Genomic DNA, 16944 nt, shown 5'->3' with positions numbered 1-16944 from the left:
TTCCACATACTTAGGCAGAGTATAAGGGTATTATTACCCTGCGTACGGCATTTGTTGTTACCTTCTGATCAGCGTAATTTGATGCCAGCGTACTCTAATTTTATGCATACAATTAGAACTACATTCAATCACTACAGTGATCCTGGCTGCAGTCAGATACAAAATTAAAAAAATATAAAACTTATTGCTGATTTACATATTTTCTTTAAATAAGTATAAAGCATACTTGGATGCCTATATGAAAAATGAATGTTTAAAATTCGATTAGAGCAGGACTTTGTAATTTTTGATGCAAGTAATTGAGATGGCAACTATTGTGTGGTTAGCATGTTGACCAAGTACATCATAGTTCAGTATACTTTTGAAATCGAAGCTGAAAGTAGCAAATTTTAAATCCTATTCTATTCTATGGAGAAACGTGACATTTAAAATATATTAAAATATATGGAGAGTTTTTGGTGATGCAGGGCACTAGTGTAACCGTATAATCGTATCTATGTTAAAAGCTAGATTTATAATATAAATTATATTATGTTTTTGTCAAATGAATGCATTCTTTATTACAAATGGGTAGCACACTAGCCGGTGGCTTCGATTTCACCTTTAAATGAAAAAATATACCGAAAAAACAAAAACTGTGTTAACCGATTTATGAACAAATATATTTAGATTAGAAATTGCATTAAATTTTGACCATTTCATAAAAATGAATAATTTATCGACACTCTTTGCGTCGCTGATGGCGTGGATTGCATGTTACCTTGCAAGCCTTAGGGGAAAAGTGATAATTTTAAGAGTATTAGAATATTAAATTTTAGTTTACTTGTCTACGATAACGATCCTTTTTACACTCTGGGAGTCTGACCCAAGCCCTAGCTCCTTTGGTTACTAAATCATTTGGATTCAAACCACAGTGCTTACGTCTATAGACACGAAGAAAATTTAGATAGCCGTTGTTGGTAATAGGACCTGATTTTTGGCATTTTGGAGCACATCGCGGCTTTGGAGCACATCGCGGCTTTGGAGCACATCGCGGCTTTGGAGCACATCGCGGCTTTGGAGCACATCGCGGCTTTGGAGCACATCTCGGCTTTGGAGCACATCTCGGCTTTCGAGCGCATTTCATTTTTGGAGCACATCGTGGTTTTGGAGCACATCGTGGTTTTGGAGCGCACCTCGGCTTTCGCCTACGCTTCTGAGGGCAGCTCATACAGTCGCCCCCGTCCATGTTAAAAAGTTGCATCCTGCTCATACGTCGATATTTATTTTTTTGAGTTTCGGACAATCGATTCCACAATTTTCCACCTTGGATCAGAGAAAGCGTATCGTTGCCATATTGTGATGCATAGGCGTTAATAAAAGTTTCAAAGGCTTTGTTTGTGCTGGGTGAGACTCTTTGCAAATCAGCCATTGTTTTCTGAGGGAAGAAAAGTGTGGATTCAGTTAGAAGTATATTGCAGATATTTTCATGTAGAACGTTAACTCAGTCGTGGAATCAGCGTACGCTGTTAATAAAATGTTTTTAGATATGTTTTAAGAAAAAGATAAAAGCTCAAAAATTAAATTTTATCCTAACTCTATCAAAAAAGACTAACGAAAAATAAAGCCACAAAATTGGTTACCAGCAATAGATTTCAAAATAATAACAACTGGCTTCTACTTACAGTCTTTTCCTCCCGTAGTACAAAAATATTTCACAATTAAAATTTAAAAAAAAAATGTTGTGATTATGATAAAAAAAATATTTAAAATTAGATACTTTCAGCACAAATTTCAGAAGTATACTAAACTATTCCATGTACTATGTCTAGATCTTACCCAAAACATGAACAATAGTCGCCTGCTTGATTACTTGAAACGAATATTACGGATTATAATGATTGTAGGATTCTCTGACTAAAAATGAAGTATTAACGGAAAGCCCAATATTGAAAGCTAAGATGCTGACGCAATAAACTAAATTATGGAATAATATTGCAAAATCTAACCGTCTTAAGAGGTAACACCACCAAAATCACAAAAATCAATATATTTTCAAAAATCCGTACGACGTTCTCTAGATATACCGATATTTTTGTTGCCGCCGGGTAGGTTCAAATTTATATCACTTGTGCTGCGTGCCGCGGCCTTTCATCGAAGCACGTCTCAGTGCGGCGACCATACTGCCGCCTTTTTGTTTTTTTTTTATATGACAAAATTTTATTTGTACTTTTGAAAATGTTGCACAACATATTCAAATTTCATTCATTTATTTCCTTCCCATTCCTTCTGATCGAAAATGGATTGAGTACACTTGACTGTAGCTTTCTTGTGTTTGTTTTTTTTTTTTTTTGTAATCTGTAGTTAAAAACATACCGGAAACTGAATGAACATCATTAGACCAAATAAACAAAAATATTAATCTTTACTTTAAATAGTCCAACGTCTAGAATAATTATCTTATCTAATGCAACAACCATGTTCTACTTATTTTAGTTAAATGCTTTGAGTTTGGTAAATCAGAAAAATATATTACTCTCTTGAATTCATTAGTTGAAGCAAGAAATGCATTTACATTCGCATTTGTCATGCAATCTCATTCTTGGGCTGCTTGGGGAAGCTTTAATCGAGGCAACAAGTGTGGAATTTCGGACTGGGCATAGACTGAGCCGGGAAGAAACTTGTTGAAAATGCAATGAGGCAATGGAGCATTGGAGCAATGAAGCAATGCAGATATGGAAATATTTGCGGGAATAACTCATGCAGATTAGCTGGAAACTGTACTGGAGAACAGCGCTGGTTTGCCAAGCAGGCGGCAAATGAAAGACCCGCAAATGAAGTACGAGAAAATATAATTGATAAACATGGGTGAGTTCTAATTCTGGCGCTTTATCAGGCGAAGCATTGCCATTAATTAGGCGCTTGATTTATGAACCCACTGATGGCGATAGTCTGAGTAGGCGACGCAATGTAAAAATGTCTCTAAATGATGACGCCGATGATGCTGCTCAGTGCAATGGTTGCGATTTATCTTTTGTTTTGGGCGTTGGTGGCGTGGGCTGTCCTGACGATCTCCAAATGTTACCCACTTGACAATTTACCACCTGCCTAAGCGATGTTCCATCTAGCAGGCACTGTCACCCATAAATCAGATGGTCAGCTTAATCGGGGCTTAAATGCTGGTAGCAGTAGCAGGACACCGTCCTTAAGCGCGTTCCTGCCAAGCGAAACAAGCGCGAGAATTGCAAATACTCATGATAAGTATCTTTTCTTTGGCTGTTTGGCTGGCAACCAGAACCAGCTTGTGATCCTTGTGGCCCGCAGCCTCAAGTGCGTTCAAGCGGAAGTCGGCATTACACTTGAGCATGCGCAGGGAAAGGACATCGAGCGAGGGCAGCTTGAAGTTGTGGTGAATGTGCCACAGGCTTATATTAATTAAGTGCATGTTGCGCATTTCTTATGCTGCCATTCGACTTTATCGTTTTGGTATTAATTGGTGCCGCTCTGCAAGGGTTGTCTTGGCCAGGACAATGACAACTCGATAAGCACATTGTGATCCCCAGTGCGATCCCTCGACATCATGCACCTGTTTTCCCCCTCTTTCGCTCGTGGGTGAACACATTGAACTCGCTGTCCGAAAATTCACGTATCGCATTCTTATATCGTATATCATTTACAGGGTTCTGTCATTTGCTTTCAGCCTGCTGTTTGTTGTCATGTTTACTTCGGCATATTCTACATATATACATACTTATTTCTATGCCATTGTTATAGCGGTATCAGAATTTCATGGTTTGTTTGTCATTTAACACCTTTCTAGGTGTGCACATTAATTATAAACGCAACGAACCTGCGCGACAATTCTCCACGAATACTTATGTTAGAAGGCTCTGTTTAGAACTCGTAAACGAAATCTATCTAGATCTCCAACTGTGCGCAGTCCGTAGCTGGCGAATGCTCATTCTGTCCCTAATTTGATAAAACCGTAATGCCTTTATAAAGAATACAATATTTGGAGCAAATAAATAATTAGGGATACAAATAAAACGTAGGGAAAAAATAAAATAATATCATTTGAGAAACACATTTGATCTGCTTATCAAATCTACTCAATGCTACAGATAAATTTACTTATTATACTTCGTATAATGATTTGCAAAAAAAAAGTCCGAGGTATAATTATATGTTTATGCAAATTTTTCCAAAAATTCACAAACTTTGTATTGCAATTGGTATATTTCTTTGCATTAGTAAGCTGTTTACGAGGTTTTTTTTTTAAATTCTAATTCAATTTAATTAAAGAGCGTCTCTTAAATGTCAACAACAATCAGATACAAGACACGAACCAAGAGCTTCAAGGAGCAACGCAGGCTTGATTCTCTTATCGCAACCATCGATTTTGAGTATGTCGAGTGTTCTTGGCCCAAAAGCACAAAATACAAATAAGAACCGAATTCCCCATGCTCCTTAAAAAATATTTAAAAAAGTATTGTCAATATTAACAGATTATTTTAAATGCACATTTCATTTAAAATGAACTAAAACATAATAATTGATTTTATTTGTTATTTTGAATTTAAATCAATGTCTCATTTCATAAGTGCGTTACATATTGACTCTCTTAGTTGTTCTGCCCAAAGCAGACAAGTAGTAAAACTGTTTGAATACCAACGAAATATTTATTAGCCGAAAAAAAATTTTAATGAACTGAAAAGTTTTCAATAAAATAAAATCGACATCCAAATAAAATAAACTCTAAAGAGAAGAAATAAAATAATGAAGAGACAGAAAATTATCAAAAGCAAGTTCGTGCTCAGGTAGGGAGGTAGTATCCCTACAGCTCTGTAGTATACGTATGTTTGTAGGTGCTATCGATGTCCTGAGCTCGCATGCAAATCGTGAATGCAAGAAGAAAGAGAACCAGCGAAAGGCACACACAGTGATCATTATAAGTACGCATACACGTAAGCTGCGTTTCTCAGATTGCGAGGTTCGAATTTCGAAACTCCATCCGAGCAGTCGAGTTTGTTTGGCATCGCTTCGCATCGCTTGTGATTTTCTTATTTATTGATTTTCTACAATAAATTTCGCATGCTTGCATCCAATTTAAATAAAATTCGACAATTCTAAATCACCTCGTTTTGACGTGGGGCTACTGTATCTCCTGTTGGCCAGGTTGACCAGTTTAAGCCAGCTTTGTCGCTCTTCCTCGTACTCTTCCCCCATCTCATTCTTCGTCGGCACAGTTTGCGTGCGAGTCTACAACTGGCTTTTGGTTTCTGTTAGCGGAAATGCAAAACAAGGCCAAATCGGCAGATTTATTGACATCTTCGATGTTGGATGCGACTGCTGATGCTGCGCCGGCTGCTGCTGGTCAGTTGGCACTGCTTTGCATATGAAATGGCCAGACTAAGAACACTAAATATATCCATTCTCATGGATATCAGAGGGCATCTGAGTTATTGGCACGCTCGGTGCCGAAACGAGAACCACATCTCAGACCACAAAATCTCATGGAACTTGTTCGGTTCTCTTCTGGAACTGGTTCATGACTCAATTTCGGCTTTTCTGTTTCTAAATCACATCACACAATCTCTAACTAGAAATTATGAATTCTAAATGAGCTCTGATTATACTTGCGTTTTTGTGTGAATACAACCTGACTCTACAGACTCGACTGTTTAACTGTCTGACTGAATGACTGACTGGCTGAGTCAAGTTATTCGTGGGAATTTGTTTATTCAAATTGCTTCAAACATCTGTTATGCATAACTCTTTTGTCGCAGTTTGCCAATTTCGATTCGCCTCTATTCGCTTTTGTTTCTATTAATTGAAAGTAGTTATTTGTATGTTAAAATCTATATGAATTTTAAACTCTTCTTCTGCAATAATGCTGATTCCCATGTCATTTCAACAAATTTATCGATTTTAATTAACCGATAGTCATTTCACTCGAATATTTATTGGCAATTTGCTGTGCGAATTTCAAATTCGCTTATTGCAAATCGATGACAATTTGACAAATGATTACTGCTTTAAAAGTTTTAATGATATCACAATTTTGTATGAATATTTGTAGTTTGTGCTGGATGTATACTGGGGAATTCCCAATGAATCATACTTTTAGATGAACTGATTTGAAACCAGGTTAGAGGATTATGCCTTGATTTGGCATTTGTTTCCACTTCGTTAAGCTTAGCTTCAAATGAGTTGGTTTACTTTCAGGGTAGAATTTCAAATATGCCACTAAGAATGTTGGTCTAAAAAGTGAGTCAACAACATAACAATCTTATAGTTAGGAAACACATCTTGATTTTAATAAATTTAAAATTTACTATTTATATTTATTATTTTACTAATTATTTATTTGGCGCATTCAGTTTTTCTTCTTGTTTTTAGAATCTTAATCAATATACATATCTTATTTTAAGATTTGCGAATGCTTAACTTTGTTTAAAGATTGCAGAATATAGATAAAGAAAAAAGAAAATATACAATTTTCAGTTTCAGATTGGTATAATTTCTATGTACAACATAAATCTAAACAAAAACAGGCCATGCTCAGTAGTTGATTCTTTAAGATAATTGAGTATGTTTTTCTACAGTTCTGGCTTTTATTAAAAACTGTAATGAACAGGTTAATATGATATGATTTGTAAGGTACATTATTTAATTTTAGTAAAATAATTAAAGCCGCCATATGCTGACCACCATTTGGCGCTCCCTTGAGCAATTTCATTAATTAAAATCGCTTTTAATGCGTATTACGGATTATGACATACCATTGCAAGTGTGAATGAGTGTGTTCATCTCATATACGGCACATTTATGTGGTCACTTGCCACTCGTACCTCTCTCACCCCACCTTCTGTGTCTGTTGCATGCCGCTTTTATTACAGCATATTATGCGGTTGTCATTTTGTATTAAAATTGTTAATTGGTTTTGTTTTTAATCTGTCAATCAATTAAAAAAACAACTGCGATTTAATTAATTAAATCAACAAAGACCGCAATAATCCAACACCAGCAACAATAAACGGATGTGTCCCACCCTCTTCGCTCTCCCCACCCACAATCGTGTCTTTGCGAATAATAACAATAATAAATAAATAAATTTAATGACGTCAATGCTGAAACTCTGTCCGTCTGACTTTTTATCCGTCGGTCTGCTGGCCTGCTCGTAACACAAGCGAGGGGGCGTTGCCGAACTCTAAGTGGCCCTGACCAGTCATGGCGAGGCATAACGGACTACCATCCGCCATTCGAATGGACAAGAGGAGGGGGATGAGGGCAGGGGTTTTTCTTCCATTCCCATTCGAAGTTCGTATGCAAATTTCCATACATTTATTTTCCACACTTTGGGCAAGCAGCGCCGCAAGCTAAAAATGATAAAGCGGCTTCATTTTTTTCTTTTTTTGTTTATTTCAAGTTTCATTTGGTACCTTGTGGAGGTCCCACTTCAATTCCCTCCTCCCCCACACCCACTCACCTCTGTACCTCTGGCTGACTCTCCGTCAACGTTGCAAACGTAATTATGCAAATTAACTCTTTTCGGGGCCTTTGAACGCCTGCTCAGCGGGTTGCATACCCCCCAGAGCACCTACTTCCTCTACTTCCCCTCTCCCATGCTACGCCAGGCAACATGATCGCATTAAAATGGAGTTTAATATGTATATGTGCATGTGTATGTGTGAGTACACTCGTATAATGTTCCTTATGTAAGATGCCTGTTCAAATTTAGCTGTAGTCCAATTGCCTATGGGGGACTGTGCAATTTGTTTTCTTTCTTTTTGTAATTTTGTTGCTAACTAATTTTATTTGCTCCGCTTTGTTCGTGCTCACTCAATATGACATAGCACCTTCTTCTCCACTCCTTCCTAAAGCTCACTCACATCTTCAATCGGTCACTAGCTTTACTTGTCTCTATTTGTTACTTAGGTAATTTCCTGCATTCTAATATAAAATAAAAAATATGGACATTTTCACCCATTTGGCAGGCTTTGCTAATACTCATGTACTTATTTTATTTTATTTTTGTAAATGTAAATATGTATATTCGATATATACATGTGCATGTATATTCTATTTTGTGTAGTCAAAAGTTTTTTATTTGATTTAGAGGAGGTTTTTAGTTTAAGTTTACTAACTACTTTCACTTAGAGTCTTTGTTGCGAATAACGACAATAACTTAAAGCAAAATTTAATGAAAATTGAAATTATTTTTAATGTGTATGTAATTTTGTAGCTGACTACGATCCTTCGGATCATTGGTAGAAACAAGTAAGTACATTCGAGTGTGCTCGGCTATGAGATTACTAAATTAATCTACCAGAAAAATACAAAATTTACCGATAGCTATATTTGGTATATTGATTTAGTGATACACTCAAAATATACCATAGATAACAAAATATACCAGATTGTCAACCAAAAAAACTAAAACCTGTAGTAAGTAAATAAAGTCCACAATTTTGAACTGATCGCTACACATTTTCAGGAATCATAAATGATTCCATTTATTATTATCTTCTTCTGTCTGTTACACACATTTCTGCAGGCACGTTGACATATGTATTTAATAATACCCTTCATAATATATGTATTTAATAATACCCTTCATCTTCCTATTGGTAGCGACTACAATAATGCGACACAAAAAGTGTAGCTTAATTAGCAGAGTCTTGTGATTTTATACGAAAAACTTTTCACTAACGTCAACGGCTTTATTTTCCGATTCATTTTTATTGCAATTATCAGAAAATAAAAGTAAACCATTCTTAGCTCTAATTAAATATAGAGCTATAAGAATAACATTTTCTTATTTTTAAAATTGTTTCAGTTTATGTTTTTTCATTGTAAAGATGGTCGCACGTGACATCCGTCAGAGAATTACTCAAGTACATTTTTTAAAACCTATTAGCAAATCTGTACTGTCAAACATTATAGAATAATTTTATTTACCAAATGTTAAAATATATCTAAGCCGCGCTTAGCCACCCCATTAGCACATGAAAATTAACCAAGAGATATATTCTGTGTTTTCATTGCATTTAAAAAGCAGACGCAAAGTGACTATTATGTAGGAAATAGTGTAAAACTAAACTGTTGTTAAGTGAGTTTTGGTTCTAAAACGGAATTTAAGGATAAGGCAACGGTATTATTGTATTAGTATGTATTACGATACAGAATATTTTTATACCCGCTACCAATAGGGTAGAAGGGTATTATAACTTTGTGCCGGCAGGAAATGTATGTAACAGGTAGAAGGAGGCATCTCCGACCCTATAAAGTATATATATTCTTGATCAGCGTCAACAGCCGAGCCGATCTAGCCATGTCCGTCTGTCCGTATGAAACACTGGATCTAGAGACTATAAGAAATAGAGCTATAAATTTGTGCCACGCCCACTTCCGCCCCCGCAATTTAAAAATATCGAATAACAAGCGTAATTTTAAAGCTAGAGCTACGAATTTTGGTATATACAATAATAACTATAGTAGTTATGATTCCTGAAAATTTGGTTGCGATCAGATAAAAATTGTGGAAGTTATTAAAGAAATACTTTTGAATGGGCAAAAACACCTACTTAATAGGGCTCTTAGTTGCTTTGGCCGACAATCTGGTCCATTGTGCCGTGTATGGTGTACGTTGAATGGTGCACTCTATCGATATACCAAACATACCATTTTGTATATTTTAGTATTTTCGGTATATGTATTACCGCAATATTTTGCCTTTACTAAAATGGGTAGCGGGTATCTAAATGAGCACACTCGACTGTAACTTTCGTACTTTTTAGATCAAAATCCTATGCTAATACTTTAATTTTGAATTTGAATTAAACAATTTGATTAACTGCAGTTTCAATCGATGCACTTGAATTGTATCGGACGCTCCTGTTGTCAACTTTGATTGAATTGAATTGAACTGAATTGAGACTGAAAAAGTGCATTAAAAGACGCCGACGACTATGGCAATAATTGAAATCGAACCATTTGGAGTCAGAGTCAGAGTCAGAAGTCGCCATTCGCAAGGAGGCAGCAAAGCCTAAATAAATTCGTCATTATAAATCATGAGCTGCTACGGAGCCGCATAGATCGCTTCGGTTTAATTAATCACCGCTGGGGCACAGACGCAGACGCAGTTGGTAAAGCTTGTTGTCGAAGTTGCTGTAGCTGCAACAGTGGCTGCAACTGCAGCAAGTGCTCAGGTCTCAGCTGGAGATTTGCGAAAAAGATGATATTTATGGCAACTTTGACAGCGGCGACATGAATGTCCGAATAGACTCATTGCCAGGGGCCGCACAGACTTGCCACAGATTGAGTGCTGCACTCGTAGTGACCACCAGCAGCGGTGCAACATAAGCAGCAGCAACATCAGTTCAGCTGGCAAGCAGGCAGACAATGTCGCGACTTCGAAGCGGGCGACAGTTTTTAATCGTAGCAATAATCATAACTGTGATTTGTATGACTCTGTTGCCAATGCCACATTACTCCAATGTGTTGTGGTGCCACCAATGGAGCCGACGTTTGACCATATCGGCGATGAGAGGTGAATTATTAAAGCGTTTTGCAATTTATGCGACACGAAAAGCGTTCGGCTGCCGTTTGAAGCCGTCATAAGCTGCCGCTCCCACCTGCCACCGTTTTGACCCGCAGCGCTCCGACTCATGCCCCATCCTCTGCCTCTGCGTCTACCTCTACCTCTACCTACGCCTCTCCCCACCATAGCGAGTGGCTTGTTTGTGCTTGTGGCATGGCGACTCACGCTGCAGTGGAGCGCCTAGTTGGTGGCTTACCAAATGAGGAGATCGAGCTCTTTTTTGTATGGTACTTTTGCCTTCGTTTCTCTTTCAGAATTTGTAATTTACGTGGCCCCACAAGTTGTGGCGCTACCGCGTCTACCGGCAATGGATACATTTACATTGCCTATATAAATATTTATAAGAGAAAATCAAGAGTTCATCATGACTCCCTGAAGCTGTTGTAATAACTGATTGCCGCACTATGAATGGTTCCATTTCAACGATACTCTCTACTAATGAGAAATAATTGACTCCAGATTAGGTATATTTAACTTTGTATTATGCAGTTAACATTTTATATTTACCTTTTTTTGACTGTCTTTTATGGACAAACTTAGAATAATTCAATATCCAAATATTTAATTTCTTATGGCTTTTGCTGACAACGTTTTATCATAAACAAACTGCACAATTAAAGTGTTAAATAAAATAAATAATTACAACAATTTAGAAAAGAAATATCCTTTTTTGCGATTCCACAACTATTTCAAAAAATGGTAACTTACTCAAACGCTTCTAATATATGTTAAGACAGCTAACCAATATTTTCTTGCATTTATTTACTTTTTTGCTGTAGTCGCGTTTATGTTTCCCATTGTCGTTCCTATAATCGTTACGTTTGAGCACAGAGGAGTCTGAGACTTTGCTTCAGCTTTAGGTTCAACTTGAACTTCGGTTTCAGCCTGAGCCTCGTATGCAAAATATTCAAGGATGAGTACAAATCGATTGGCTTTTGTTGCTGCTGCGATTGTTGTTGTGCTGGGCTTTAGTTAGAGCTAAAATACATTTGTTTATGCTAAAATCGCCCAATTAGTAAGATTGTTATTTCTTGTATAGTTCGCTGATGCTTGCTTGCTGATACCAAGCAGGAGTCGAAGCCAAAGCTGCAGCTTGGAGATGTGGACTGAGCTGCTCTGAATTGAGCTGAGGTGAGCTGAGTGGTCAACTACGGTCTTCGGCATGCCCATTTGTTTGTATTTATGCATTCGAAACAATATCAATTGTAATGAATTTTGAATATCGTTAAGCGTGAGGCAGCAGACCTCGCCACGATCACTTCCATTCCCAAACCCCAACCCCGACCCCGGCCCCGACGGTCGTCGGTAGTCGGTCCCATTCCCGATCCCGGTCCTTGGGGCAACAGTGGAAACTGTCGCAAAATGGAATGTTCGACTGTAGATGATGCACGATATGAATATGGTTCCCAGGGTCCTCTGTTCAACCTGCAGTTTGTTGCAGTTGCGGCACATGTTCTTCCTGCCACAGTTGGATCAGCTCAATGGTCCTTTCCACGAATGCTGGCTAAATTCCGTGGACATGTATGGCTTATAAGCAAATAATTATTTGGCAAACAACTGGCACCCTCGACATCGAGCTTAACTCCAAATATACAAAAAGTATTCTGTTATGTTTTGGCATGTCTGTAATTCAAAACAAATGTTGCACTTCCTTTTGGGTTTGGGGGCACATTGCAATACACCCTTCCCGCATCCCTCTCCATCGTGAGCGTGTCTGTTGAATTATATCGTCATGATCTCCATGATCGTCGTGTCTTCCATCCGTTTTATTCCGTCCAACCAGACTTACAGCCAAATGGCCAATCATCCGTTCCCCATCCCCTCGACAATTTTCCAGCTCGACCGTTTTGTGTGTCATCGTTTGATTTGTCATTATCATCGTGGCCTGGCGCACAATTCGTGTTCATGTTCCCCCCTCTGCTTCTCAAACTTTTCCCATTCGTTCCTCCATATTCTGCACTTTACACTCCGTTCGCCATTCTCCATTCTCCACTTTCCTCTTCCCAGTCACAGAGCAGTTACATGAAAATTACAATTGTACCCATTAAAGCGCCCGCGAATATCAGTAATAACCAAGTTGTAAGTACTACGAAATCGTTCCTCAGTTGTTAGAGCCGTTGTGTGGGACCCAATCTGATAGGTTGATCGAAATTGCATTTGCAAATTGCTAAGAGCACGAACTCTTTATTAGATATGTTAGTTAGAAAAGCTCAAAGCTACAATAAATTCATACTCAGCTCAGCAGCATTATTTCATTTTCAAATTGAAAATTACAAAACAAAATAAATCATCATTATTATCTTGCTTTCATATCTTGTGGTAATGCTTAACTACTGATTTTATCAATTATCAGATAATTTGTCAACTTCAACAATCAGATCTTGTCCGATCATTAATAAACCGAATTATAAGACTAAAGAATCGTCATTAAAATGTTAATCATTTAATGTAATAACTAGGAGATTATACTATAAATTAATTGCTAAATGTTGTATCATACGTACGATTACGAGTACTGCTTAAAAATTATTTCAAATCATTAGGTTTTTCTTGACATATATAGAAACGATTTTTTATTCAGGGATCCCACTGGTATAAAAAAAAAAGTATGAAACTAATTTATTTTTGTTTTTAAATTTGTTTTGAGGTACAACAAGTTTAACTACAGAAATCGTATAACTATTGAGCACTATGTAAAATCATTTGTTGAAATTTATACTTGTATGAAGTGATTGCCCTTGACTACTCCCAATCACAAAGAGTTGCCAGAAATTCGTAAATGGGTCTTAGAGTTGTTGTGTAACTTTCATGTGTTTCGAGAATAATTTTTAATAAAAAGTTAGGAAAATGTAATATGACAAGGTGACAGCCATGAGAATGATAAAGACCTTAAAAATTTTTGGGTTTCTGTGGCACCGCTGTAATATTCCACTAGCTATTTCTGTGGTACCCCCGAGTTTTGGTACAATAATAACTATAGCCTTTGTGCTTTTTTGTCGAAGTTATTAACGAAATATATTTGTATATGTAGGCAAAAACGCCCACTTACTTGGGAACTTAGTTGCTTTAGCTGATTATCTCGTATTTTTAACGCTCTATAGTCTATCGTGAATGTAGTATACCATACACATATACCAACAAGTAAGAAAGTTACAGTCGAGAGTGCTCGACTGTGAGATACCCGCTACCAATTTTTAATAAAGGCAAAATATTGCGGTATCAATGTCAAAATATACCGAAAATACTAAAAATACTAAAAATATACCAAATGGTATGTTTGGTATATCGATATATTGCACCATTCAAAATATACTATAAACGGCACAATGTGCCAGATTGTCGGCCAAAGCAACTCAGACCCCTAGTAAGTAGGCGTTTTTGCCAAACAAAAGTATTTCTTTAATAACTTCCACAATTTTTATCTGATCGCAACCAAATCAGGAATCATAACTACTACAGTAATTATTGTATATACCAAAATTCGTAGCTCTAGCTTTAAAATTACACTTGTTATTCGATTTTTTTGATTTGCGGGGGCGGAAGTGGGCGTGGCAAAAATTTGAAACAAACTTGATCTGCGTGCAAACATAACAAATGCTGTTATAGCTCTATCTCTTATAGTCTCTGAGATCTAGGTGTTCATACGGACGGACGGACAGACGGACAGACGGACATGGCTATATCGTCTCGGCTGTTGACGCTGATCAAGAATATATATACTTTATAGGGTCGGAGATGCCTCATTCTACCTGTTACATACATTTCCTGCCGGCACAAAGTTATAATACCCTTCTACCCTATGGGTAGCGGGTATAAATATACCATTTGGCATATGTTTAGTATTTTTATGGTATATTCTTTTGGTTTAGTTTTATGGTATATATTTTAAAAATAATCGGCAATATTTTGCTTTAGTTGTTTTCTAATGTATTAAAACTTAAATTTTAATCATATTTTGATTTTTTTTTTTGTTTTGTTATCTAGCGGAAAAATTTAAGAATAGCGTAACTTCCAATATTTTCGTGAAAATTAAGGGCTTAGTTATTTAAAATTATTCGTGATAACCATAAAAATGTTTGGAACATAAAAAGAAAGAGAAATCTCTGGGAACAGCACTACATTGTTCGCGCCAAATAAAATCAGAGCAATTTTCATTTCATACTAAGTATAACACCGAAAATCAAAAAGCTACAAGAATGGCCTAAGAGAATTGTCGGACAATCCGTGGGACTGAAGCAGAAAGTGGAGACTGAAACAATTTTGAATATAGACCAAACTTGACATTTAAATTATGGGAAGCAAAGATCACAGGATCGTCCAATCTCTAGATAAAACTGAAGTTCAACTGACAGGGGGAACTGGTAAATAATTTGAGGAACAGTCATTTCAGTCAAGCACCTGCAATTTTAGCGGATTTATAATAAGTGTGGAGTCGAGTTCTGTTTTGGTTTTTTTTTGGCTGCTGAGCCTTCTGCTTATTGTTTCATTTGGTTCTCTTTCGCTTCGCTGTATATTTATTTTCGGGGAATAACAATTGAGCAGTCGGATGGCAATAAATATATGGCTCATAATAATTCTAATTGCTTTTCAAATAAACACTGCCAACAACTTGAACAATAAACAATTGGTTCCGGGCGCCGTCTGCTGTTGTGAATGCTTTGAATACTTGTACATATAATATACGAGTGCTTCTAAGATGTTTTCCCCATATCCGAATAGCACATTAAGAACCACAGAAATAATATTTACATCAATTAGGCGGCCTATCAAAATAATATTAAAGAGATTTATAAACCTGCTTGTGAATTATGAAATAATCCGCAACAGATTTGCTTCGTATCGCATTCGAAATTCGAAAGGGAAAACCTGAAACTGGCAGCATTTAGACCACATGCAGAGCAAAGGCAAGTCAAAGGTGTAAACGCCCGGAGGCGCCAACGAGAGCTACCGGAGTCGCAGTCAACATCGAAGACGTCGATGTATCGAATGCTGTGCCTCAGCCTCAGCCACAGTTGCCATACCGCCTGCTGTGATAATCTTCCGTTCCGAGGTGTTTTAATCGGTTATTACATTTGTTAGCCTGTTAGCAATAGCCTTTGGTGGCATTCTCTGTTGCTTGACACATGCTACTGATTTGTTTTAGGTAGCTCTGATCTGATACCCACTTAATGAGCAAAAAATGGATTTTCGAAGTTCAAACTGTTTACAATAACATCGAGAATATAAGTTACTAATTATGATGCTTGCCACGATTACTATCTTTCCAAGATAAATAAAATTATAAAATATAAAATATACCAGATATACTAGTTTTTGCCATATGAAATAATTGTTTTTCTGATTGAAACCAATTTTAACATATCATAAATATAAAATAATCCTAAAAAATATAGAATAAACTTGTTATTTCTTTTTATTTATTTACAGTAAACTTGACTTGCTTGCAATAATAAAACAAACAGTAGGGGAGAACATAAAGATATAATACCCTTCCACACTCTTGGATCTTTGATCATCCTAAAACATTAGAGCTTGATAGCTTATACATACCATAATCTAACGATTTTTAAGCGTAAACATTAAGCTTAAAACCCACAGAGACCGTTGCACATCTATTTAAACTATAGTTTTTATGCGATAAAATACTAATAACGCATATTAAAAGTCAATCTTAAGTAAACTTCTTCAGCGAATCGTTCATCGAACGCATTTACAGAATAGATTTCATCTGTATCCGGTCTGACTGGCTAGCTGGTTGCCTGGAAGGTTGGTTTGCGTGGGCCCAGGTCTGAATGGTCATGGGTACGGCCCCTAAATGTTTTGCCATTTATTTGTTGCATGAATTATGAGCATAAGCATACGGGCGACAAGAGTCGCGCTCGTTCAACTGAAACTGACTACTAAATGGCCATCCGCGACAACTCCAAGAGGGGCCAGATCCAGGTTCAGGTCCAGATCCAGGTCCAGGTCCAAAGCTGCCATATTTTTATGCCATTTTCGCACATGTTCGTCGCGCATGCAAAAGTGTCGAAATATTTATGTTCCGCTGAGAATTAGCAACAACAACAAGCAAACAACGACATCTCGTTGTCGCCGTCGTGCATTGAGCATTGCTCAAAATGAGGGGACGCTATGTGCGGGGAGCGTAACGTGTTTTATTGAATGAAACGGCGTTGCATGGCGTTGATTCATAAATGTGGCCCAGACCGAATGCCACTCGCAAAACCTTATGCAAATGCGAGTCCGACCTACGCATGGACACAGATTGAATAAAGGCAAAGATTTGTTGCCAGCAACCAAGGTGCAAATGATCTTCCAGCGTGTCTCCCGATTTCGACTCTGACTCTGATACAGAGAACAAC

The 16944-nt window shown here is 37.2% G+C and overlaps 1 protein-coding gene across 1 annotated transcript; it reads right to left on the bottom strand.

Annotated features, from left to right (window-relative positions):
- Positions 1–640: 640 nt before the first annotated feature.
- LOC133843512 (uncharacterized) lies at positions 641–1826 on the bottom strand. The gene is made up of 3 exons (XM_062277114.1): positions 1665–1826; positions 824–1417; positions 641–769 (listed from the first exon to the last, which is right to left on the bottom strand). Exons 2-3 carry the CDS (start codon positions 1409–1411, stop codon positions 716–718), a joined length of 642 nt encoding a protein of 213 aa, XP_062133098.1. The 5' UTR covers positions 1412–1417; positions 1665–1826; the 3' UTR covers positions 641–715.
- Between the last annotated feature and the right edge of the window lie 15118 nt (positions 1827–16944).

This window comes from Drosophila sulfurigaster, chromosome 2L (assembly GCF_023558435.1).
Source record: "Drosophila sulfurigaster albostrigata strain 15112-1811.04 chromosome 2L, ASM2355843v2, whole genome shotgun sequence".
NCBI lineage: Eukaryota > Metazoa > Arthropoda > Insecta > Diptera > Drosophilidae > Drosophila > Drosophila sulfurigaster.
This window is presented reverse-complemented; position numbering and strand designations above follow the sequence as displayed.

Bases quoted from the DNA above. Each gene is read 5' to 3' on its own strand.
- LOC133843512 (XM_062277114.1), bottom strand. From the start codon at position 1,411: ATGGCTGATTTGCAAAGAGTCTCACCCAGCACAAACAAAGCCTTTGAA. The intron at 770-823 runs GTAAACTAAAAT...TTTTCCCCTAAG, and splicing joins AGGATCGTTATCGTAGACAA to GCTTGCAAGGTAACATGCAA.